The sequence below is a fragment of the Thalia democratica genome, chromosome 6 (assembly GCF_965202585.1).
Source record: "Thalia democratica chromosome 6, ktThaDemo2.hap1.1, whole genome shotgun sequence".
NCBI classification, from domain to species: domain Eukaryota; kingdom Metazoa; phylum Chordata; class Thaliacea; order Salpida; family Salpidae; genus Thalia; species Thalia democratica.
The window spans coordinates 47,395,414-47,421,541 of record NC_139170.1 but is presented as its reverse complement, the minus strand read 5'-3'; the positions used below and the strand labels follow the sequence as shown (position 1 = coordinate 47,421,541).

Here is a 26,128-nt window from a genome sequence, read left to right as displayed (position 1 = left end):
TAAAATAGTATTTAACAATAAATTATTTTGTTCATAAAGCTTGAATATGCATTATATACGTGAAAAATATTCTTAATACTAAATAGAATAAACGTGAAAAGAGATGTTTTTGAATTTAACGAAACATTTGTAATTAACATATTTTTAACTGCAGTTTTAACCAAAATTTTGGTTTTTTGTAACCAACTTACAATTTTAAATTTATACAACTCATATTTATCATGTATTTATATAAAAAAATATTTTTCAAATAAATGTGCTATATTTCAAACAAAAAATATGACTAACTCATTTAGATTTAGGCGAGCTTATTGTATTACTCAGCTTTAAATGTACGTTATTTGTGAAACTTCACCTGTGAGTAAAGAAATTTTAAACACCTTATTTAATATCTCATATATTTTTCTATTGCTTTACAACTCAAACAAAATTTATTAAATGTATAACTATAATACAATTAAAGCTGTTTATTTTTAAAATGTGTATTATCTTTGTCCACTGTAGGTTGTTAAACTTTTATGTTTTTATTGATACAACTACTATAAGCTTTTATGTAAATATTAAAGAAATTAAAACTAAATGTTTAAAAAATATTTAGTTAAGTTATTGTTTATATTCTGTTTATTTAACATTTTAATTTATTAGATATCCATTTATTAAAAAAACCATAACAACATTTTAGTCAATATTGTTTGTGTATAGATTAAATTTGTCAAAATAGTACCTAGTTGCATTGTAAAATGTAACATCTAAAACTAGACAGCTGTTATAACTTCATATATATTTATTCCTAACCTCAGCATGCTTTAATATCTAAAATTCTCACAGCTTAGCAAGCTGGGTTTTATCTTTTTAAATATATATTAGCATAGAACTAAACTTAGAACGTTTCAAAGGTTGTAAAATAGAATATAGTTGTGTAAACACAATATGAATGGAAAGCCTTCCGGTGTCAAATACACTAACAAGGTATTACATATAGTAAAAGTAAATACAGGGTTGCAAAAAATACCTGTAATTTGAGAAATTTCTAAAAAAACCTAGAATTTCAACAAAAATCACACAAAAAATTGAAAATCCTGGTGTTTTAAATAATTTTTACAAATAAAGTATTAGAATTTTGGTTTTTTACAAAAATATATCATATGAATAATTTTTTTGTTATTGTTAAATTTTAAAAAACTCATTTTAAGTAGCTTGAAAGTTTCTTATCAATGTTGTTATACTATTTAAAGCAGTTTTTACCTTAAACTTAATTTTATACTTAAAATAAACTGAAAAGCTTGTTTTTAAAAAAACCTAAAAGAAGTTAAGAAAACCTGAATAAAAAATCAAAGAACTTTTTGCAACCCTGTTAAAATAAAATATAGTCACAATTATGTAATTGTTGAAAACCTTTTTTTTTTCATTGAAATCTGTGCATGTTTATCACCTTTAAAACTTTGCATGTGTGACTTGTTTTTGAATTAGCTTTTCGTTTTAACTCTTATAAAATTTATATCACATTCCAGCTTAGTATAAAAATGGAGATAGACAGATGTCATCCGGACAAGCAGATAATTGTCGCGAATCTTTTCAAAAACGAGCACTTTCTTCGTTTGGAAACATGTTTTCAGCGTCAAATTTTAGACCAAATACCTCCAAATGGAAGATGTAAGATATTTCAAGTGTATATATTAGACTACCTAGTATGCATCTTACATTTTCTGAATACTTAGTTTGCCAACATCTGCATTCCTGTGACACTACACAAATAAATAAGTATACATCTTGATATATTATCATTAGAGTTATATATATATATATAAAATAAGGTTAATGTTCAAACTTGCACATCTTCTACTGAGCCCACTTAATGGGCTTTTAAATAATTTATAAAAAAATTATAAAAATAATTTATAATCGTCTTGTGGACATATGAAAAAGCTCCTCTTAAAATACAACAAATTTTGAAGTATTTTATACTCAATTAACTTTTGTTTTCGTTAATTTTAGTTGTTTGATTAATTAGATGGTAGATCAATTTTTGTACTGAATATTTGTAATGTACAATGTTCAATTCTTACGTCATATTGTTTTTGTTTTTTTGTAAACTTTTGCATCTTTGTTTACCAAAGTGCTTTTTATTTTAAATTTGAACTGGCTGAAGATTAGAGACAATCTTTTTTGTCTTTATGAAACATATGTTCCAGCATTTTTAAAATCGTCATTTCAATAAATTATATATAGAATTGTCATATATTCAATAACATGTTTCATCTTCATGTTGTGAAATTAAAGTGAAAAAAAAAAAGAAGAACTTTATCTTAAATACATTAGTTCAAAAAGTTTTTTAAATTGAAAGCTGTAAATCTTTAGTAGTAGTGTATAACAAAAAATGTACCTGTGCTCAACAAAGTTCATATAAGATGCTTTGAAATAAAATTGTTTAAGTATATCAAGTTAGAATTTTACTATTTTTTTTAAAGTTTAATCATAGATTGTATGAATAGGAATATTATGACGAAAGCCTTTGCTTTATAACTATATGAAAAATAAATAAACTAAATAACCTAAGTGCATTGACTTGAAATATAATTTGTAGACCACTTTTTCACAGCTATTGAATCACTAGTTTATAGTATTATAATCAGAAAAAGAAACAGGTTTGTCACTTTTCCTGGAAACGTGGAAAAACCTGGAATTTGACAACTTAGGCAAAAATAATCTGGAAAAACCTGGAATTTGAGAAATTTTGAAAAAACCTAAAAAAACATGAAATTTTAAGAAATTTAACATTTTCAGTAGTAAAATTTTGATTTGACATAAAAATCTATCATATAATTAAGATTTTTTGTCATCATCAAAAAGTTTTTTTATTAAAAAAATACACTTAAAGTAACTTTACAGTATCTTTTCAATATTTTTATACTATTTAACACAGTTTCGTAAATAGAAATTAACTTAAATTAGAAATAGACCCAAAAATGCGTACTTTTAAAAATCTGAAGAAAATTTGGAAAACCTGGAAAAAAAATTGAAAAAACGAGTGGCAACCCTGAAGAAAATGTAGTCGCTGCTTTATATTAACTGACAAACAAAAGTTGATAACTTTTAAACACTTATATAGTTAGTGTTATCTAGTTTAAATTTATAAAAGAAAAGCTGAGTGAACAACAAATTTCAATTTTTTTAATACTTGTATAATGTTAAGTGTGAGTTTTTTTTTCAGGTTGCGGAGCTGATCCCGAAAACTACTCTGTAAGTTCATTTATTTCAAATTGTTGTTTAAATCTAACTTAAACTCTGTTTTGAGTATAAGAATTTGTAAAATAATAAAGCAGATATTTTTTATCTCAAAAAAAAAATATTTATTTTGGTCTACTTAATTGCTTGTTTTTGTGTTGTAACTTGAGATTAAAAAAAAAAGTATTTAATTAAAAGTTAAACAATAAGTTTGTTTACAGTGATTTTATTTTAACAATTTAATTTTAACTAATTATTTTTATACAACTTTTATATTAATTTTATGCAGTTTTAACGAAGAAAAAAATTATACTGGCTGAAGTCTTTCAACTCCTGTTAACTCAACAACTTTTTTTTTGAACAACAATTATGACTTTTATTGATTTATTATCAAATACTAACTCCATACACTTTTATTTAATTATGGTATATTTTTCTTATTTAACATTAACAACTGCTTGTTTTAATCAGTTGAGGCAGCAGCTTGGAAACGTGAATGCCAACATCAAAGAAAGTGAGGATCTGCTGAAGGTTGGTGTTGTTTTCATAAATGTTATTATTAAAGCAGTTGTTACGATTTCATTAAAAGTTTTTATCAACAACCTGAAATTCACATGTAAAAAACTTGAACAGTTGAAAAGAAAGCTGTTAAAAATTCTTTGTTGTACACTTGTTTACATTGTGCTACTTGTTTTTTGAACCAGTGGTAGCCAAGTTCGTTCTAGTCTTAAAACTTTTTGTGTCAACTATTCGTGTTTGCTGTGTCTGTTTTGATTCAAACAAGTTGTCGTTTTAATCTAGTTCACGACTGGGTTGATTATCAACACGTTACCATAAAATATTTGGGTTACACACGTTTTCAGATATTTAAACGTTTGCTCTTAGCACTATTCTGAATTTTTTATTATCTCAATATTCTTTTGATTACATTTTATAAAGACGGTGTTTTTAAGTGCCAAGAAAAATTACATACGTTTTCAGATGTTTAAACGTTTGCTTTTAGCCTTTTTCTAAATTTTGTGTTTATTATTAATATTCTTCTGATGACTTTTTACAAAGACGGTGCTTTTAAATGCCAAAGTAAGGTTATTGTTTGAAACATTAACAACAAACAAAAGTACATACTTCTAGTTTAAACTCGTATGGTCGATAATATTTTTTAAAACATGCAGTAACAATATAAATGTTTTGAATACATGCAGTGGCAACATGTTTTGCTCTCAACAACAATTTCTCGACAGAGAGAGAAAAATTCATACGAGAAGGACAGCAACATATTCGTGGAGTGGCTGGACGGAATGAACAAGAGAGAAATGAAGACGGCAGCGCAGCAGGAGCAGTTCGAGGCAACGAAGACAATGGTGACTTGAAATATATAAATATAAAAATATAAATGAAATGTATAATAAGTGTTAAAATAATAATAGTATCTGTTTGAATGAGAGTTGAAAATGTTTTAATAAAACGAAAGATGTCTAAATCTTTTGTTTTTTAAAAGAGTTGAGACAGTTTTTTTTTATGGTTTTTTTCAACCAATTTTTTTATAGATTTGGTGAAGATCAAAGTTTTATTTTTTCTTATAACTTGAGATTGTTTTATAGTTTTTATTGAATAAAGAATTTTTCCGAGATCTCGAGCAACTAAAACAAATATTCTGTTATTACTTTAGTTAAGTTTAAAACGAGTATTGAGGTATAGATAAACAGTTGCTGCTTGGAAAGCAGCTTATACTAGTTTTTCTTTTTTTTAGCAAAAAGTGTACCTAAAAATGTGATTAATAAACAACATTAAACATAATTAAAAGTTTTATTGTGTTATATTAATCCTACAACCTGGTAAATTTTTAATAATAATCTTTTTTCTTCCACAGTGGAACATGCACAGGGAGCAATACATTAAAAACATTCACGAGTATGAGAACAAAGTGAAAGCGGGCCATGAAGACAGAAGAAGGTGAAATATTTAATAAATATTTCAAGTTAATCGTTTGCTAATAAACAAGTTCACTGGAATATATAATAATAACAAATTTAAATAATACTCTTTCTTTGTTAAACTAAAACATGTTTCTGTGTGTAAACAAAATATTTAATATATTTGATATATATGTTTAAACTAAATTAAGGAGTTCTGTATCGAACAAGAAAATTAATAAACTCAAATAGTTTTTAATTTTCTAAGTGGTATGATTTAAAACTACACTTAGTTTTGTATTATATTAAACAATGAAATGGTTTAATTGAAGCCGTGTTTTATTTACAAATAAAAAGAAAACAAAAAAAGTAATCTTAGAGTTATTATTTTAACCATAATTAACTTAAAGTCATATAAAATAAGCTATTTTTCTTTGAAATAAATTGTCTGCATTCTAGCTTACTCATACTACTGTTATTTTAACAACATTCTAACATTGTTTATTCTAACATTATTTTTCGTTGCGAATTTTTAGATAGGTTTAAACAAACCCACTGTACAAATCAAAGCTGATATGTTATACTGGTAAACAACAATTAAAATACACAATTAATTTCACCATCTCTTATACATAAACAAAACACGCTTATTTTTTTGCAAGTACTTCAGTTGTGTCAGATTAACATTTTTAAATGTAAAACACGGCTTCTTTATTTAAAAGGAATGTTTATAAAAGTAAACTTCGAACGAACGAGAGTAAAATTGCGTGTAAATAAGTTTAATTTAGATTTGTTTTCTTAAAATAGATTGTCTGTATTTTATCATGCTCTTAGCCGGTGGTATGCAACTCCGTTGCAAAGTAATAACCGTTTTAAGTACTTTCACTAGTTGTATATCAGTGAAGCTGGTGTGTATATTAGCAAACTTCGAACAAACTTGTGAGATTTCACGTTTAAAAAAAGCGCAGATGTTAAAAGGTGCGAATGACTAATGTTGGGTATTTTTTGGCATTCCCAAGGTTAAATGAGTTTTAAACGCTGTTGATAGTTGTATAAAACGAGCTAGTTTGCAACTTCTAAAGTGAGTCAGTTTAAAGTTTTGAAATTTGCAGATGGACAATGGACATTGAAATGTGTGAGTAATAGCTCTAAACAAGTTCAATAGTTAGATAAAATAATATGATGTGAACTTTGAACATGTAGTGTGAAATTTCGAGTTTAAAATTTGCAGATGTTACAGGTGTGAGTAATGATGGCTGATTGGCGTTAACATATTTTATTTACAATTCTGCCGACAATGTGTGTGGGCCTTCGATGTAATAATAAATTTTGAAACGTGCGGTTGAAACAACTTTTTTTTTTAATTCAGTGAGAAAAGTTTAATTTTTACTTGTTGTTTTAAAAATTTATTTGACAAAATAAAGTTAATAACAATAGGTGGTGTAGGTTTTGATATTGTTATTTCAAGTTGAAGAAATCAGGCTAAAATTCAAAAAAAAAAAACTTTGCATTTTTGTATGTGCGAAGTTGTTTTCCTGGTTTCGAATAAAAACTGCATAGTACAAGTGAATTCCCACGAGACCGAAAAGTTTTTGAACATTGACACTGTTTTGATAACGCCCTTGTGCCAGTTTTGAACTCAAATATTTAAAAAAAATCAATTCTATTTACAACTCGGGCTTTTGGTCATGTTTACGTTTTGTTTGTATTTTTTAAGAAAGTTTGGTGTTTTTTTTGGTATTCTTTACAAGCTCTTGAGCTACCTAAAAAAATAGTTTAGTATATTACAAGATGTTCATAAACAAATATTTTGAGGGTAAATACTGATGAAATTAAATAAATTCTAGAATAAATGTTTTATGGTTTTACTTAAAATAATTATTGTGTATATTTCTTGTCTATTTCACTTAAACAATCAATTTTCCAACCTTTTTGATTTATACTTCTTTTTTCGTTTTTCAATAGATAGTAGTTTTAATATAAAAACATGATATAGTTTGTAAAACAGTATAATTGTATATCTCGTCTCTTTTATTTATGTCAAGAAACTATGTTTAATTTCATTTTAACTATTGATATCGATAGTAGTAAATCTGTAAACTTAACTGATACAATTGAAAAACGTGTTTCAGTTCAACAATTGTGTCTGTTACAAAGCAAACTTGAATACTTTTTGTCTAATAAAACTAAGCTAATAGTTGGTTTACCAACTTTACTTTTTTTCAGATACACGTCAATTTTAGATGTGATTTTAATGAAGAGAGCTGACACGTTGCATCTACCAGAAGACGTAGCTTTGCAACCTTACAATAATGTGTTAGTTTTCTGTTTTATTTGGATTTATTTTAAATTAATTTTAATTAATGTTTATCCAAATTAATTTAATACGTTGAAGTACGTCCGTAGTTTAAACTAAGCAGGAGATACTTTTATTTTATTTTAGGAAAGTAAACTTACAACAATTTGTTAGTGTTTTTTTTTGTATAGTTGTTGTAAGGCTGTAAGCAGAGAAGAGTTTTATTTAGATTTATGAATGTACTTTAGCAAGATGTTATTAAAAAAATGTTTAATGTTAAAATTGTTTTGAACAGAAACAAGACATTTAATTTTGTGAACAATTGTGACAAAAAAAAACATAAAATATAACTTATCAAAAGCATCAAAGATAAGTAAACTGAAACTAAACCTTAAATAATTTTTTAAAGTCGAATGGCTTATTGCGGGCAGAGTTTGCCAACTAAGAGTAAATTTAAGCAAAGTTTAATTAAAAGTTGAACCTTTCAGGCCTCATCATCAACAAAACAACGCGAGAGTTCCGGTAGATCCTAGAATCAGGCATCAACAATCAAACAGAAGTTATAGCAACATTGCTCCTAACAACCCGCAAGCAAACAGAAATCCAAGCAACACTGTTCCCACTAACGTGCCGCAAGTCAGGCAGCATCATCACCCCGGAGCGAGACACCCGGGTTCAAATAATAATGTTCAAAATGACGTTGTCATGGGTGATCTTGTTCCCCCACATTTCACAAACAACAGTGTACATGGAAATTTCACAAACAATAATGTTCCTGGCAACTTCGCCGGCAGTAATGTTCATCCTCAGCCAATACCATCACAGTGCAGGTATTTTTGAAATTTAATACTTTTATTTACGCTTCAACTGCATCAGTTTTATATTAGGTAGAAATTCAGTAGTTTGAGAAATAAACTAAATTAAGTTAATAAAGAAAAAAAAGTTTGTTAGTCACAATAACTATTTTAATTTATAAATAAATGATTTTTAAAATTACGTTTATACTATGCCTTAATAATTCGAGTGCAGTTTAGATTGAAACAATATTAATTACTAGCATTTTGTTTGTTTGTTTTATGCCAGCATGTACCGCAGGTCCCCTCCCGAGGTGAAGAGAAACCTGCAGAAGTTCGGACCAATCACGGAGCAGAACCGTCTGAATTCCAGCCAATCGCAGGAAAGCGAGGAAGATTTCGCCCGCAACATTCCCGTCATTGGTCAGTTTGAAAAATGTTGAAAAGTTTTATATTTTTAGCGGTTGTTCTATTTAAACAGGTTATTTGTTATAAAGAAAAATTTTTCAAAGCTCCGCAAAACTTTCAAACTGAAGAGTTCAAATATAAGCGTCTTGGTTGGATGAATATATTTGGTAATAAATAATTAAAATATTGTTCAATATTAACCATCTTTTTTGAAAACTGAATCTTATTATTTACCCTTACCTTGTGTTTTATTGAACTAAAAAATTCAAAAATCAATGAAGCGTGTCGGTCGGGTTTCGAGTCAGTGGGATTTTTTTAGCGGTAATTTGAAGAAACTAGTTATATATATATATATATATATATGTAAAAATTTTATTTATAATCTTTATTAGTTGTAGCTGTTATGTTTTAAGTTACGAATGTTGTGTTTTAAAAATCGTTTACAAATAGAAATAAGTTTAGTTGCTGTATGTTTTAGAAGGTAAAATAGTAAGTAAATGATTAAAAGTATTATCCTACATAAGGTTTTGCTTATATATAACAGCTCTAAAAAAATCATTGTAGTAAAAAAAAATTTGGGATTTAATTCGAATATAAAAAAATTCAAGCTATACAAAAAAGTAATATGTTTTTTTTTAATGCAGTTTCAGCATAAATTTTTGCTAAGTTCTTATTTTCAGCCTAGTTTGTGAAAAACAAGTAAAATTTATACTTATAATTTTTATACTTATAATTTTTATACTTATAGTTTTTTGCCGAGTAGAACCAGATTTTCTATACTATGAGTTTTTTTCGAGTTAACAAGTATATTGACAAACTTATATTGACAAAGTATATTGACAAGTTTACAAAGTATTGATAACAAGTATGCAAAACTTTAATACGACATTTATGTCCTTTATATTTAGTTTTCTATTTGTTTAGTTTACAAATTCTTAAACAATAATTATTTTGCCTAATAGTTTTATGATAAAATTTTTCATGCTTTTTTATACAATCTGTACATTTTAATACATACATATAAATAAAATAAAAACTACATGAACTAATACAAATCTTTTTTTTATGCTATAAACAAAATTAATCAAAACTAAAACAGAATTCATATCGTTATTAACAGTTCTTAAATAAAACAATCGATTTAGAGTTTTATTCAAGTAAAAGTAATTTAATTTTTGATAATACTTAAAACGGTATGTTATATAAACTTTTGTACAACTTCAATGAAATAAGATTAAACGCTTAAGAGCTTTACACTGAAAATATTTTAGTACATAATTAATTTACACTTGAATTAAAATGAGTGGTCAATAAATAAAAAAAACAAACTTCTTAAGGTAGTGGAAAATTATATACAGCTAAACGTAAATAAAAGGTCAATAAACTTTTAAATATTTTAAAGGAAGTGGAAAATCAAATCCTTTAAGTTATGATTACGAGGAAGAACTGGAAATACCCGTTGAACGTTTGTTTATTATAATTAATTTTTTATTAAAAATAGTCATTTTCTGTAATTTGTAGTAGGAAAATAGTGCTTATAAAATTAATAATAAAACTTTATAACGTTTGTTTTTAATAGTTTATTTTAACAAAATATTTTAAGTTAACTGTAAGTTAAAAGTAAGATAGTGTTAATGGAAGTAGTGATAAAACTTAACTTATTTGTTTTCAATGATGTTTAGTTTTATGTAAACTGTAAGTTGATATAAATTTTTCAAAGAAGTAGAGATAAAACTTTGAAGAAGGGAGTGAAAACTTATTGAAAAGCTGATAACTTTATCAGCCTTAATAAAATTTGCATTTTTTTTGCCGTTTTTGAATGCAGTTTGTTATTAGTTTCTATTTCATACCAGCATCTGCTCAGTGGAATTAAACTTGTAGATTTTTAACTGTTACACATCCAAAGCTTTAATACAAAATCTATAAAAAAGGGTAATTGGTTTGTAAAATTAGTTTTGAAATAATAACAAATTAATTAAAGCATCTACATCAGAGAGTTAACTTTGTAGGTTTTAAAACATTCTAAAAACTTATATAGAAAGCATCGATAAAGAAATTAAAAGTCAAAGTATAAGTTTATAAAAGCAAATTTGAAATAAAATAAGATAAGTTAAAGACAAACTGAAAAAAACACGTTAGCTTAAACGAATGCAAACAATGATCAGTTGCTTTTTCTCACATCACTGTTTTAGTCACTAATTAGTTTTAGTTTTCCAAAAACAGAAATATCTTGAGCTTAATTTTGTATTTACTCAGGTGACTCGGCCGCCTAATGACAAAAGTGTTTTGTTAGGTTGGAAAAAACATTTTAATAAAAGTAAAGTTTTAGTTTTACAATGTACTGTCGAAGTTGTCGGTGAGACGACTGAGTAAGTTGCAAAAATGTTGCCATTTCATAAAAAGTTAACAAAAACTGAAACAAAAAAATTCCGTTTGTCAAGTTTTTATTGCCATCTTACTTATGCGTCAAACTGCTAGTGACAAGTGGTAGAGAAGTAAAAAAAAATCAAGTGCTTTAGTTTTTATTTTGCTAATTTAATCTAGAGAGACGTCGTTAATAAAATTAGAGTGCTTAATTATTTCTTATGAATTAAGTCATCAGCGTTACATGTTTACACTTTTAACTTTTAAATATTAGGGTTTTAGTTTTATTTAGTTTAAATCACACATATAAGGTTGATAGTTGAAAATTGAAAAAGGAAAAAAGTTCTCAAAAAAGTAAAAGATTTTTAAGTTCAAGCATATGTACACTTTTACCGCTCGCAAATCCGCAAAAAATTATTTCGACCAATATTTTTTTCTATTTAAATACAGCTGCTGTTTTTTAGCTTTATTTTTAAAGTTTGAAATTCACAAGGAGAAAGTAACTTTTATAACTTTCAAACCTCGTAGCGTTTACCGTCTTTTTTGTGTTTAAAATTATGACGTAACACTTACAATATTACGTCACACAGGTGAGCGTCGCGTGTCGAGAAGCAGCAACGTTTCAACCCAAAATAAAATCCCCTCGAGCGAAACTCCAAACTTCGTGTGCAACGACACACTTCTCGACCAGGTGGGTGCGTTTGGAAAAAAAAAAAATTATTCCTATAAACCAGTGGTTCTTAACCTTTTGATTTACCCCTTGGATAAATATTACATAATTTACCTACTTTTGGAAGGTAGTTGTCAAACTTACCCCCAGTATACAAAAATGTATTTTAATTTTAGGAAAAAAGCTAGATTTTTACAATTAAAAAAAAGAGTTAAACTTAGAGAGTTTGTTTAACTTTAAAAAAAGTTAGTTAAATACTAACTTATAAATCAAAAAGACAGTAAATAATAATTGATTTACATGACTTGTAACGTAGAAAATTTACCCCCTAAAACAAGGGAATTCATCCCTAGGGGGTAAATTTAATCCAGGTTAAGAATCACTGTTGTAATCTGTAAACTTATGGATAAAAAATTTAGCTGAGTCAGGTGAGTATGTTGTTTTTAATAAGACTAGCTGTAAATGCATTTTAAAATTATTTTGATAAATTTAGCACACACCAAGGTATCTGTTTGATAAATTAAAATATTTTTCAACACTCGTATTTATATAAATGGCATATTGTTAATTTTTTTGTTACGAATACTAACTTGAATATAAAAACCATACTTTAATACTCTTTGTAGCTATAACAATTAAACATGTTAGAGTAGGGGTCTGCAGCCAATTGGTCCTTGCGGGCCAAATTTCAAGCTTCAAAATATTTCGCGGGCCGCAATTTTAGTTTCAGCCAGTTTTTATACATACTCAGTTTTATTTATTTTTAGCTACATATTTATTAGCTATTAAAAAAAAAACTTTAGAAACAGTTATTGGTCAAACAACACAGGAAAAAAAAACTTTACAAAACACAGAAACACATTTGAAAATCACTGAAAATCTATCAATTTCGGTTATAGGTGTAAATAAACAATTTCTTAATATGTTTTGTTAACTTAAAAAAAAATTTTTACTGTGTTTTATTTTTCGGAATATTATTTTTTCCTGTGTAGTTGGACCAATAACTGTTTAGAAAAGCTTTTTTTTTCTAATAGTTTTGTTGTTTTTTGATGCCTTAAAAAGGAAATCTAAACAACAAGAAACCAAAAGTATATAGAATTGTTGTTAGGCAAATTGATTTTTAAAACTTTTATTAGATATCGTTTTTTTTTTTGTTTCGGATGAAATATTTTTCGGGCTTATCTTTAAGCCAATGTGGGTTGTTAAAACTTATATGTGTTCAATTAATAAAAATATTATTTTAATTTATAACAGCTGTAAGGCTTAAATTATTTTATATGAAAAATATTTAACTGTGTATTGAACAAAACAGACATCGTAAGTTTACTTTTCTTGGTTGAAAAAAGGAAATTCTAAAAAACTTACAAAAATTCATAAAAGTTACATAAAATCATGTAGTACCTCCATAAAACTTTCTTTGAATCGGCTTAAATTGTGCACAGTGTGTTTTTGCGAAAATTACCACATGTAAAATAATCCCAGCTAAAAATTCTAAGGTCCATTTTTTAGATCCCTTGCAGTTTGCACTGGATGATTTTCAGAAAGTTGAATGATGCCGAGGTTAAAGTTTTTTCTTCAAATCATCTATAATTTTGCACAGAGTGTTTTTTTGGTATTTGCCAATTGTAATTAAGAATTAGCTGAAAACTTGAAGGTATTTATAAGCACCCTAGTACACACTTAATAAATTTAACACCCCTTAATCAACTATACATTAAATGTGCAGTTCAAAAAAAGTGCATCAGTGTTTATTAGCTTGCAATGCATAGGAATTAAGTTAAAGTTCAAATAAATATTGTTTAAAAATATCATTATTGTCAAAACCTAAAAAAAATATATATTACTCCTAATACCACATATGTTCTTGTGCTAAAACTTTATTTCAACTAACGGCGTTTCACTGCTCTCAAATAAATTTAAGAACAGATCTACGGAGTCTCAAAAAGCTCTAAGAATAGGACTCTTTTTGAGACTCCGTAGATCTGTTCTTAAATTTATTTGAGAGCAGTGAAACGCCGTTAGTTGAAATAAAGTTTTAGTACAAGAACATCTGTGGTATATATTCCGATAAGCTTAGCTTATCAGGATCTCCAGGATTTAACGCCTTTAACGTTACATCTTATTACTCCTAATATTATGCTCGTCTTATTATTATGATGTTTCAAATGTTTGTGTATACTTAAAAATAACATATAGTAATAAAACATCTATAATAGAAATATAGTTACATGTTAAACAAAATACCTAAGTTGTAATGAATTGATCCTATATTAATTAATGTGCATTAATTTTGTACACAATGGAATACATTTTCATTTAGTTAACTTATTAAATAAGTATTACATAGGAAACTTACCGAGTCCAAGTATTTTTTTAACTTTGTTTTAGTTCACCAGTTGCTATTGTAAACAAGAAGTTATTATGTTAACCGGAAAAAAACATTGCAAAAACTCGAATCTTTTCACATTTAGCTTAAGCAGTAAAACTTTTTATTGGTTTTTAAATGATATCACGAGACTTTAAGCAAAGTTAATCAAGCTACCAAAGAAAAAAAACTTGAAATGTAGTTTTGTTAAGCGGGCCACATTTGTAGTCTCGCAGGCCGCAGATTTTTCTTTCACGGGCCGCATTACATTCAAAAAATATCGTGCTCGCAGGCCGCAGATTGGCGAACCCTGATATAACTTGAGAGTAAACTGTTTAGTTTTTTAATGTTATGGACTTAATATGGTAGTCTTAACAAATAAAAATATTTTTGATTTTATACTGATTTCAGTGAAAATTATATAATTATGAAACTCATTACTTTTAAACGGGTAAAAAAATTAATTAAATTCAAACTATAAAAAATATAAATTTTGAGTTTTTCATAAAAGGTAGTCTTGATAATAACTAATGATTTTCAGCTAGTTTGAAGTATATAAAGTTTAAAAAATATACTCTTATTTATCAGGTGAAAAAAATAGTCGAAAATCAGGTGCAAGAAAAGCTGGAGATGATTTTGAGGAACCAAAATAACAACAAAAGTTTTGTGGAAGATCACAATAATAACGTAAATCAGAATACTTCCTACCACGAGCAGGTTGATAATATAAAATATAGTGTAAAAAGCAATTAATAATACAAAATCAGAACACTTCATACCATAAAGAGATTTAAATAATACATAAAATAATTGTATATTAATTACTTGATAATATAAATCAGAATGCTTCATGCCATGAGCAGGTTAAAATAAATGTGTGCAGTAGTTAATGTAATATTTATGTGAACATGTATTTGCCAGCAAATGAAAAAAAATTACATAAACAAAACAATAAGTTAATAATATATAAATACTTTTGTAAAAGCTCGGTGGATGATCAGAATACTTCATGCCTTGCTAATGTACAATGTTATTTAGCATTTAATAAATATGTTTTGTTTATTTAATATATTCATTGCGTTATATTTAATATAATAATCATGTGTCACAACAATATAAAGTAATTTTGATAATGATGTGAAAATATAACATCAGCGGGTTGAAAAACGCGTGTACTTTAATGACGTGTAACGTTATTACGTAATAATGTTGCAGGTGGAGAGAAACGGGTTTCAGGAGGAAAGTGGGTACCAAAAAATCAGGAGGCAGATGGAGGAGAAAAGCAGGCAGCTCGAAGAACTCAACAGGTTTGAATTAGAAGATATATTGTTCATAGATATTTATTTTTGGCTGTTTTTAAAAAATACAAAAAAAGGTAGTGGAACAGGTGAGAATTTTAAATTGAAACTCATACTAGCAAAACATGTAATATGCAAAAACATAAGTTTATATTGGCATACAAAAGTTTTGATTGAGTTTATTTATCGTTAAGAAAAATAAAAGTTTAAGTTTTTGCAAAAATTAAAAGTTCAACGGTTGAATAGGCAGTGAGTAAAAAGTATGAGTTAATTGAACTAAATTTAATGTATCACATGTTCTTGTCATTGAAAGCTTTTCTTGTAGTCAAGTACTTACTAAAAAGTTTTAAACAAGTAAGTCTAATTAAAGCATAAAAGTTGTACACATCAAGTAGTGGTAAACAATATTTTATACATAAAACACGTATGAACTTTAATTGTTTAAAACAAAACGTTTTAAATGGGAGTATTATACTTAATAATAAACTATAATACATTGCGTGAATACTATTTAGTCCATGTAGTCAAATGAAAAGTAAAGTTATAGTTTTGACATAAGCAACTTAAAGTTTAATTGGTCTACAAGATTTACTTATTTTGATCGTGTAAATTGATATTGAAACCGATAAAAATATAACAGCTGATGTTTGATAAATTTATGTTAAATGATTTTTTTTTACAGAAAACTAAATTTACCTCCCACATGCAAAAAGTATTTTGATTTTTAATTTATTCAGTCATTTTTGTAATAAAATAACAATTAAAATTTACAAATGCGTAATTACTTTTTAAAATTTATTGTTGTCAAAAAACAAAATAATTTATTAGTAAGTATCGCCTTTCGTGTAAATAAGACGCTCTGCAACCAAATTGTATTAAAAAACTAAAAAAAAAAAACAAAATAAAATGGTTGTTAAATGTTTCGTAATGTACTATATACAAATAAAAAAGCAATTACAAGATTATTAGTTCTGTTAATACTTTCAAAAATGAAACTTCAGTTCAATATTAAAAATTAAATGCTTAGATGTGAAATCGAGGGTTTCTTTTTCTTTTATTAAGTTTAGGTTAACAAAATCATGCTTTTTAGTTATTAGTTTTTAAGTTCATAAAAACTAATGATACTTTTCAACATTTTGTTTAGCTATATAAATACTAAATTCTAGTTGTTGCTAAGAATCTTGCTTTTTCAGAATAAAACTGAAACACAAATAATTAAAGACACACAAACTTTTAAGTTAAAATGTTTTTAGAACTAAATAAGCTTGTAAATTAATAAATTTTCCTACCATGTGCCGAATAAGATACATTGTTTTGGTTTAACGTTTATTGACTTCTCATCAAATGCGTATAAATTTTAAATTTCAGTATTCCAAAGTTCAACTGTTAAATATGTGAACAATGTCTGCTCTAAACAAAAAACACAACTGTAAAAACTGGTAAATAATTTTTTAGAATTAAATAAGTTTGCAGGTTAATTAATTTTCCAAAATTAAGTTACATCGTTATCATTGATGCATTGTTGTTGTTATTGAACATTCATAAAGTTAACATTTATTAACAAATAGTTGATAAGTTGTTGTAAATTTACTTTTTACAAGAAATTTAAGTATTTACCTCCTACGCATACAAAATTTCTTTCAATTTTTAGATTTACTTTATAAAAGGCAATTGTTGATTAATTTAATTAAGCAAGTATTGCTTTTTTGGTGTAATAATTTTTATTGCAATAAAATTATAGTACAGTAACTTTTCGCTTATTTACGCACATTTTGTCCACAGAAAATGTGCGTAAAGATACGAGAGAGATTGTAAAGATACGAGAGGTACCAAATATACTTACAATAATGGCTGTTTTATGATATTCCTTCTTGTTAAAAGCAGACTGGGGTCTTCCAACTTTTGAAACTTTGTTTACTTTATTTTTAAATATAAAAACAAAAGATACATATAATAAAATAAATGATTTAAATTTACATAAAATAATAATACTTGTAGATTAATTTTACTAATTGTAATAAAAAGTAGATTTTATCTTTATCTTTATTTTATGTTACTTACTTGATACATAACATATATACTCTATTCTACTTAGCAAATTCAATTTATAATTAAGCATTTGTTTACAATTAAGAAATGGTTTGATGTCTATATACAGTGGTGTATTATTTATTTGTGTTTTAAACTTTCATTATTTCATTATGCTTTCATTATTTGACACAGTCATATTTCTTTCAGAATTTTAATTTAATCTCTTATTGTTAACGAAATTTCTGATATACTGAGGTATAACTAAATGTTTATCAATTAGTCAAGGAACATAAGTTTACAAAGTCTATAAATATAGAGAGGTGACTTAGCATTTAAAAATATTTTTTGAATTATAAATATACATTAAACCTAATTTGTGCAATTTTCAAGAAATTAATTTTAGAATTTTTGAGAATTCTAAAATGCGTAACTAAACGAGAGTGCGTAACGTCACGAGTGCGTAAAGATGCGAGAGGTTACTGTACTAAAAAACTGAAAATTTCTTCAAAATTTTTACTTTTAAGATTTTATGGTTGAACACTTATAAAGTTAAGATTTATTAACAAACAGTTTATAAGTTGTTGCAGCGTTGCCACAAAATCAGGCATTTTAGAAAAAATTGAGAAAAAAGTACAATAGTAAGGACAAAGTAGGGATTTTTTTTAAAAAGTCAGGAAATTTGGTATAAACGTGCACTTATAAGGAAGTTTATCATCTTTAAAAAAATAAGTTTTGCTAGTAATACTAAAAAAATTCTGTTTTTTAGGGTCTAATTAAATCTTTGGAATAAATTTAATCTTTCAATTATTTGGTTAAGTATTTTTCAATTGGTTTAATTAAGAGTTTATTTTTTAAAAGTCAGATTTTTTTTTTGCTCTATCTGTGACAACCCTGTTATTTAAAATTTACTTTCAGAAAACTTAAGTTTTTACCTTCTACGCAGATAAAATTTCTTTGAATTTTAAGATTTATTTTTTAAAAGGTAATTGTTTAATACTTTAATAGAGCTAGTATTGTCTTTGTTTTATTGCAATAAAACTCTAGTGCTAAAAAACTGAAAATTTCTTCAAAACTTTTTATTTTGACTTTCATGATTTTATGATTAAACACTCAAAGATTTCACATTTATTAACAACTAGTTGATAAGTTATTATGAATTTACTTTTTTACAGAAAATAAAGTATTTACCTCCTACGCATAGAAAATTTCTTCATACAATTGTTTTCCCAATAAAGTTTAAAACACAAGTTTGCTTTTTTAAAAGCTGTTGTTGTTAATTTTAACAAAGCTAGTATTATCTTTTTGTGTTAACAAGTCTTGTTGCAATGAAACTTTAGTAATGAAAAACTTAAATTTTGTGCACTTTTAATTAAACACTTATAAAGTTTGTATCTGTAGGTCGCTTGTTGAACCTGTAGAGTCTGTAACATTTAAATTTGAAAACTTTTCGAAAGGTCGCAAGGTCGCCTGTTGATTCCATTGTACTTATCTTTCAAATAAGCACTTGTTGACTAATATTTATATTTGCAGGTCGCCTGTTGATACATTATATTTAGTTTTCAAATAAACACTTGCAAACTTGATATTTATATTTGCAGGTCGCCTGGCGGGTCAGTGAGATCGGATTCGAGATCGAACAGCAGGCCGTTGTCTGATATGGTCATTTCTTCAGAATGCAGCACCATGGACCTCGTTGCTCAGGTTTGCTGAAACTATTAATGGTGCTTATTAATAGTTTTTAAATTTAATTTTATAGTGTTATAATTTTCCTCTTTGGTTTGATCAATTTAGTTGGATCTTGTTGTTCAAGTTTGTTATTAGTTGTTTTTTGATAGTAAAATGCTGGTTAGTCTTATTGTCTGGGTATTGTATAAAGGTTTTAAAACTTAAAAAACTAATAGTAGTAAAGGGCAGTTAAGAGCTATTTGAAATGGTGTTATTAAAGATAAAAGTGTTTTTTATGGTTGAATACAGGTTAGTACAGATATTTTATTATCTCAGATAGTTGTGCATGCCATCTGAACAAAGTATATTAGGTCTGATAAGCGCAGGTTTACTAAAAGTAGTTCAAGGTTAAAGGCTGTCTAGAAATAATTATTCATAACATTTTTATTTAACGGGTTAGATGAAGTAAAAGTTTGATTTGAAAAGTTTAGAGCAAGTTTAAAAAAAGATAAAGAAGTACTAGCAGTTGTTAATTTTTTATTTATTTAAATGTTGAGGAAAATTTAATAATAAGCTTTTAATTTTCATCTAAAATTTCAGCACTTAGGGGATAATTAAAAATTATTACGCTTCTGTTATTAATAATTAAATAAGGTACAAAGTTCAATGACGTTCATTATATAAAATTTTTTTTACAAAAAATACTGTTGAACTAAATTTAAAAGTTTTTATCGCACACAATTGAGCTTTAAGTAGGAAAAATAAAGTTGTGACAGTTTGAATTTGATGTTTTAAATTTCCCTGTAATTTAAAAAAAGTGTTGTGTTGCGATAGAATTCTTAGTATGCAGGAAAAAAATATTGCGACAGTTTAAAACTGATAAATTAAATTTCCCTGAAAAAGCTTTTTACACGGAAGTATTTGGCAATAGTTGTTTGACCTACTTTTAAATCAAATAAGCAATTTAAGCTGTTTTTTATACAATAGGATAAAAATAAATAATTTATATTCGGAAACAGGCGCTGAAAGTAAAAAAATGCTTAAAATGCATTTTTTAACTTTATGTTTAAGGTTTATCAAGTTTTATTAAATCAAAATTATTTTCTTCAGTTTTTATTCTACTTATCAATTACAATTTAAGCTGTTTTTATGTATAAATGTGTTGAGAGATTAATAAATTTTTGTTTGGAGATCGGCCTTTAAAATATAAGTTGCTGAAAATGTATATTTATAACTTTTTCTTTGAGGTTTATCAATAGTTATTAGTTTAAAAACCTAAATAGTTAATTTTAATTCTTATCTGTACTAAAATGAACAGATGAATTTTTTTTTTTTTTTTGCATGAAGTTGTATAAGCCAATATTGACAGCTTAATAATTTTTTTTTTTTCTTTTGAAAACTCCATAAATTTATACAAAAAAATGCTTTTTAATGACTTGAATTAATAAAACACAGTCAAAACTGTTTGGTTAAGCATTATAAAAAATTATTAGCAAATAAATTTGTTAATACAAGTTAATCTATTCTTATAACAATTTTTTGTTTATAAAAACCGTAATTAGATATGGTTTTATTATAAATAATTCAAAATCAAAATATAAACAAACTAATTTTATTAACAGAGAATCCAAATAAAGAAAGAGAAAACAGGTTAGTGATTAATAGTTATCTCTTTATTAAAAAAATAAAATATATGTCTGTTTTCAAGTTCTAACACACAAAAGGGAAACTAAAACCATGCTTACCATTGCTAATGTGTGTACAGCTTTGAATAATTAATCTTTAAAATTAACTGAAATTCCTCTGTGAATACGGATCGACACTTTCAGTTAAATTATTAAAGTTTAAAGGAAAGTTTGACCTACATTGCTGTACAAAACATCTGTTACTGCGTCGGATCCTTTTAATTTGTTCTCTATTCTAAACTAAAGTAGGTTCCTTTCCGACTTGTAGTATCGATTTTGTGTGTTAGATGTTAAAAAAGTTTGCTCTGTGAATATGTTTTTAAAAAGTAATTTATTAAAAGAATTGGGTTGAAAACTAAAGTTTTAATCGATATATATATATTTTCTGATTGATCAGCGATTAACAGTTTAATTTAAAGACGCTTTTAATGAAACAATTGAATTATTTTTTTATTTAAATGCTGTTTTTAATCAGTTTATAGCGGTTATAGTTGAATTTATTATCCTGTTTGCTTTAAATTAATATTTTGTCCACGCCAAAAATATATAATTAAACTGAAACAATAAAAATAGATCAAAGTATGTGAATACAATATTAGTTCATGCCAATAAGTTTAAAACACAGTTTAATACAGAGAAATTATTTTATTTATTCGTTCAGTAATAATCAGTTTAAGTTTATTATAAAAAACAACTGTTTTGCTATTTTTAACTGTAAATTTTGTTTTATTTACACCTATAATGATATAAATACTAATAATAATAATAATCACAAACTGATCACTGTTATGTTGCTCGTTTGTATATCAAATTTTTGGGTTTACCCAGTTGGTATATAGCTTTTATTTGATAAAAATAACGGGTTGTTAATAAATAAACGTTATAATTTGGTATTATCAAAGAAAATATCCAGAAAAAACATACTTTTATACTCTGTTGTTACAAAGTGGATGCGGAAAAACAAATAAAAAAAAGTTATAAAGTTTATTACCTTATTATAGAAATACAATAGTTTTATTTTAGCTTAATGATAGGCATAAATAAACAAACTAATGTGAATATTTAAGTAAAACAATCCATAAAGCACAAATAGATATATACTTATTTTTTTAGTAATAAAATTCAATAGAAAAAACAAAATCAAAGTTTAACAATTTAATTATAAAATTATAAAAATTTCAAGTAATTTAATATTGGTTTAAATATACATAAAAATTGTAAAAAAAAGTATGACAGAAAAACAATTCAGAAAACACGAATAGTATCTATACTTACTTGTAACACATAATTTTTTATAGAAAATAACATTTAAAATTAACAGTTTAGTTACAAATTTACATAAAATTCAAGTAGTTTATTTGCAGTATAAATTAATTTACAATAAAACAACAGTTCAAAAAAAAGTTGATTTTTTATTCTAAAATTAACACTACAAATTATATATGATTTAATGATGGGTGTAAATAAAAAAAATAATAAAGACTGTCAAAAAAAAATTTCCAGAAAAACATTTTTTCTTTAAAGACTGTTGATTTGTTTCGCAACTGATGTGGATAAATAAAAAAATATAAATTAATAAAAACAACCCAGAAAGCGCGAACCCGGCTTCGACGTTCACTTCGGAGCAGACCGACCTGCTGAAGAGCATCCGCTTGCTGGAAAACGACCTGCGAAACGACAAGTTGGACGTGGAAACGAAGAAGACGGAGCTTCAGAGGATCGACACGAAGATACTGCAGATCCAGAACATGACGGAGGAGGAGTTCAGGAGTTTGTTTCTGTATTAATTAATAAAATACTCGGTATAGAAATAAATCTGTAGAAATTTAGGTAAAAAATTCGTTTGGTGTTAAAAAGTTGTTTAATTTAATAAGTAATATAAAACAATTGTGTATGCATCCAAGTAAACTTATACAAAATCTATAGTTTAGATGAGGGTTTCAGAAGTTTCTATTTTTTAATTTTGTTTAAAATATTCCTGTAAGGTAGTAGCGAAATAAATATTTACGATATTCTAGTAAGACTGAGAAGAAATGAAGAAGTTTTTTATTAAGAAAAATAATGTAAACAGACGTATAACCATTTAAAAAAGTATTTACTGAATGTAGTTAGATTGTGCAAGAATTAGGAAATTATTATTTTTTTGTTTAATTAAAAAAAAAAATTTTTTGTAAAGTTAAAACGATGGTTTTATTAGATATTTACCACCTTAACATTTTTTTAGTTAAAAATTAGAATAATGTAAAACAGCTAAAATGACTCGAGAAGTTAGTTGAGAATAAAGTATAGATTGATCATTGAATTGGCTGATGAACTTTTGATAGCTATCTAAAAAACTATTTGTAATGTTTTGATCAAAATATGTTACTAACTAGGGTTAATTGTTGGGCAGTTTAGTATACAGGAAAAGGTTTTGTTTTTGTACAGATTTAAATTAATTGTTTTTAAAGTGCTATGTGTAATACTTTGTAAGTGTCCGTCCACTGTAACTAAAACAAAACTTAATTTTTTGTTAGGCATATAACGTTTTTTTTTTAAATAATACTCACACCTATAAAGATTTAAACTAAGCAGTAACAGTTTTAAACTAACTTCATTTTAAACTTTAGTAAATTTTAAATTAAGAGATAAATGCATTTGAGTAAGACTTAATAATTTGATTAGGTTTTAACAAGTTAAAACAATTATTAGTTTTTGCTATAATCAGCAAGCATATGTAAAAAATTTTTTAGAATTTATATGGTCTAAATGTTTTTTAGTTTACTAAATAAAGCATTAACATAGTTATTAAATATCAGCAACGTCTGTTTTTGTGTTCCATTTTGAATTTGGTTTGTTAAATTTAAATCTATCAAATACAGCTTACAAGCTACTTGGTAACTATATAAGCAAGCTAGTTTAAAAGCAAGCTAAATGTTGTTTTATATTTTGTTAAGCTTTTATTGTCTCAAGCATAAAAGTTGTAGTTTTTGTATAAAGAACTAGTACTAGAAAGTAAACATGTAAGTTGGTTATGATTATTCAAAGCAATTTTGTTAAAACATATTATTGTTTTATTTTTGGTCGTAAAATGATTTTTTTTAACTTCAAACATTTATATGTTTAACTGACGTAAAAAAACATCAAGCTTGAAAAAATTAAAACAAAAACATTTAAAAAGTTTTATTTACGACGTGAAATAATCACCGTGAAATCGTACAGTGTTTTTACAAGCTGCTTACTCTGAATATTTTCTAACCGCAAAATACAAAATCAATGTAAGAAAAAACTGGAGTAAAAGTTAATTAGGCAAATTTTCGAGCTGAATACATTTTATATGCATTGTTAACCATCTTAAATTTTTTAACAGCAATAATGATAAGAAATTAGCTTTTGGTAAAATTTATTGGTATAAAGTATCTGTTAGATTGTTTGAAGTATTGTGTTAGAATAAAGGTGTAATTGGAAAAAAAAACTTTGCATAGCATTTAAGACTTTTTTTAATGAATAAGAATTGTAACTCTGTACTGTTTCTTGCATAGTTTTTATAAAACTATTTTTATCTTTTCCTAAATTAATTTAATTTAAAATAAATTTAAAAAGTTCACTTTTATTATAAATAAAAATAAACTCCGAATCATTAGTTTTACTCACTTAGATTTTTAATTTACAATAACAAAGTAAGAATAACCAATTAAAAAAACAAAGTTTGATTTATTATGTCATATTACTGTTAATAATAAATGTTTGGCATCACTTATGTTTACTAATTTGTATTTATAATACTAGTTACACTAACGAAATTTTATTAATATCGGGCATTAAAAACACTAAAAAATTGTTGACTTTATATAGACAATTTATACACAAAGCGAAATCGATTTTTTAATAAATTTTTTTTTAATTATTTTCAGCGAAATAGTCAAAGCTACCTTAAAAAGTTAACCAAATAAAAATTTAAAACGATATTTATTAAATAAAAGCGTTAAACAAAACATTTTGTCTTATTAAAAAAATTAAAATTTCTTTAATTTTAAGCAAACTTGACACACAGTTGGACAGAGATACATTAAAATATTTTAAAATAAATAAATTATAATTGTAAAAATGAATTGCTTACTAAAACAATTTTTTGTTAATTTTACATATATATATGTATATCAAGCTAGTTGTAACTTCACTGGGCAAAGATTATTGAAAAAAAACTTATATACAAGTTATTAATATTATTTTCCAGTCGAGTTCAAGGCAAAGTTTGATCGCAAGACGAAAGTGACGATTTGCATGAGGCTGCAGGAGGAAAAGCAGAACGAAATAAGCAAGTTGAACAGGAAACTCAACAGGAGCGAGAAAGAGATTAAAAAACTCAAGTTGAAACTGGAGAGTCTTAAAGAGTCAGTTTAATATGTTTCAATTTTTTCCTGTATAATTTTATTTTTAATGAAAAAGCTCAAGATGAAACTGGAGAGTCTTAAAGAGTTGGTTTAATATGTTTCAATTTTTTCCCGTATAATTTTATTTTTAATGAAAAAGCTCAAGATGAAACTGGAGAGTCTTAAAGAGTCAGTTTAATATGTTTCAATTTTTTCCTGTATAATTTTATTTTTAATGAAAAAGCTCAAGATGAAACTGGAGAGTCTTAAAGAGTTGGTTTAATATGTTTCAATTTTTTTTGTATAATTTTTTTTTTAATGAAAAAACTTAAGATGAAATTGGAGAGTCTTAAAGAGTCAGTTTAACATTTTTTTCTGTATAATTTTTTTAACTTAAAAAACTAAAAATCACCAGATAAAATTGGAGAGTCTTAAAGTTTTGTTTTAATATTTTTCCTGTATATTTTTTTTTAATGAATAAACTCAAGATGAGATTGCATAGTCTTAAAGAGTTGGTTTAATATTTCTAATTAACTTGACGTGGTAATGTCAACTAACTAAAATTTCAACAGGACGACGATATCGTTGATAAGTTCCGACGAGGAAGCGACTGAAAAATCAGTTGAGATGGTGAACAACAAGCTGACGGTCAACATCAGCAGCAGCAAAATTAATGAGAGCAGCAACACAGCAGAAACAACACAGCAGGCCGCCAAGTTCAAGAAGAAGAAGAGCAAAAAGGACAAGAGCTACTACAGGAAAAAGTTTTTATTGTTTTAGTGAAATAAAAATAAATAAAACCAGAGCTACTACAGGAAAAAGTTTTTATTATACTAGTAAAAAAAAATTAATAAAAACAAGAACTACTACAGGAAAAAGTTTTTATTTTTTTAGTAAAATAAAAATAAATAAAACAAGAACTACTACAGGAAAAAGTTTTTATTGTTTTAGTAAAATAAAAACAATTAAAAAAAGGACTACTACAGGAAAAAGTTTTTATTATATTAGTAAAATAAAAATAAATAAAAACAAGAACTACTACAGGAAAAAGTTTTTATTATG

General features: G+C 25.9%; 1 protein-coding gene across 1 annotated transcript in view; it reads left to right on the top strand.

Annotated features, from left to right (window-relative positions):
• The first annotated feature begins 893 nt into the window (after window positions 1-893).
• LOC145837953 (uncharacterized) overlaps window positions 894-26,128 on the top strand; it is a 44,689-nt gene continuing 19,454 nt past the window's right edge. Inside the window, exons 1-18 of the mRNA XM_082945447.1 lie at window positions 894-969; window positions 1,512-1,653; window positions 3,212-3,240; window positions 3,697-3,756; window positions 4,467-4,586; window positions 5,096-5,178; window positions 7,365-7,454; window positions 7,923-8,264; window positions 8,530-8,651; window positions 10,039-10,101; window positions 11,591-11,691; window positions 14,624-14,752; window positions 15,251-15,342; window positions 18,963-19,065; window positions 20,652-20,679; window positions 22,305-22,484; window positions 24,931-25,087; window positions 25,639-25,830. Coding sequence (XP_082801573.1) covers window positions 931-969; window positions 1,512-1,653; window positions 3,212-3,240; window positions 3,697-3,756; window positions 4,467-4,586; window positions 5,096-5,178; window positions 7,365-7,454; window positions 7,923-8,264; window positions 8,530-8,651; window positions 10,039-10,101; window positions 11,591-11,691; window positions 14,624-14,752; window positions 15,251-15,342; window positions 18,963-19,065; window positions 20,652-20,679; window positions 22,305-22,484; window positions 24,931-25,087; window positions 25,639-25,830 — 2,072 coding nt within the window. The 5' untranslated portion in view covers window positions 894-930. The remainder of the gene's footprint in view (window positions 970-1,511; window positions 1,654-3,211; window positions 3,241-3,696; window positions 3,757-4,466; window positions 4,587-5,095; window positions 5,179-7,364; window positions 7,455-7,922; window positions 8,265-8,529; window positions 8,652-10,038; window positions 10,102-11,590; window positions 11,692-14,623; window positions 14,753-15,250; window positions 15,343-18,962; window positions 19,066-20,651; window positions 20,680-22,304; window positions 22,485-24,930; window positions 25,088-25,638; window positions 25,831-26,128) is intronic.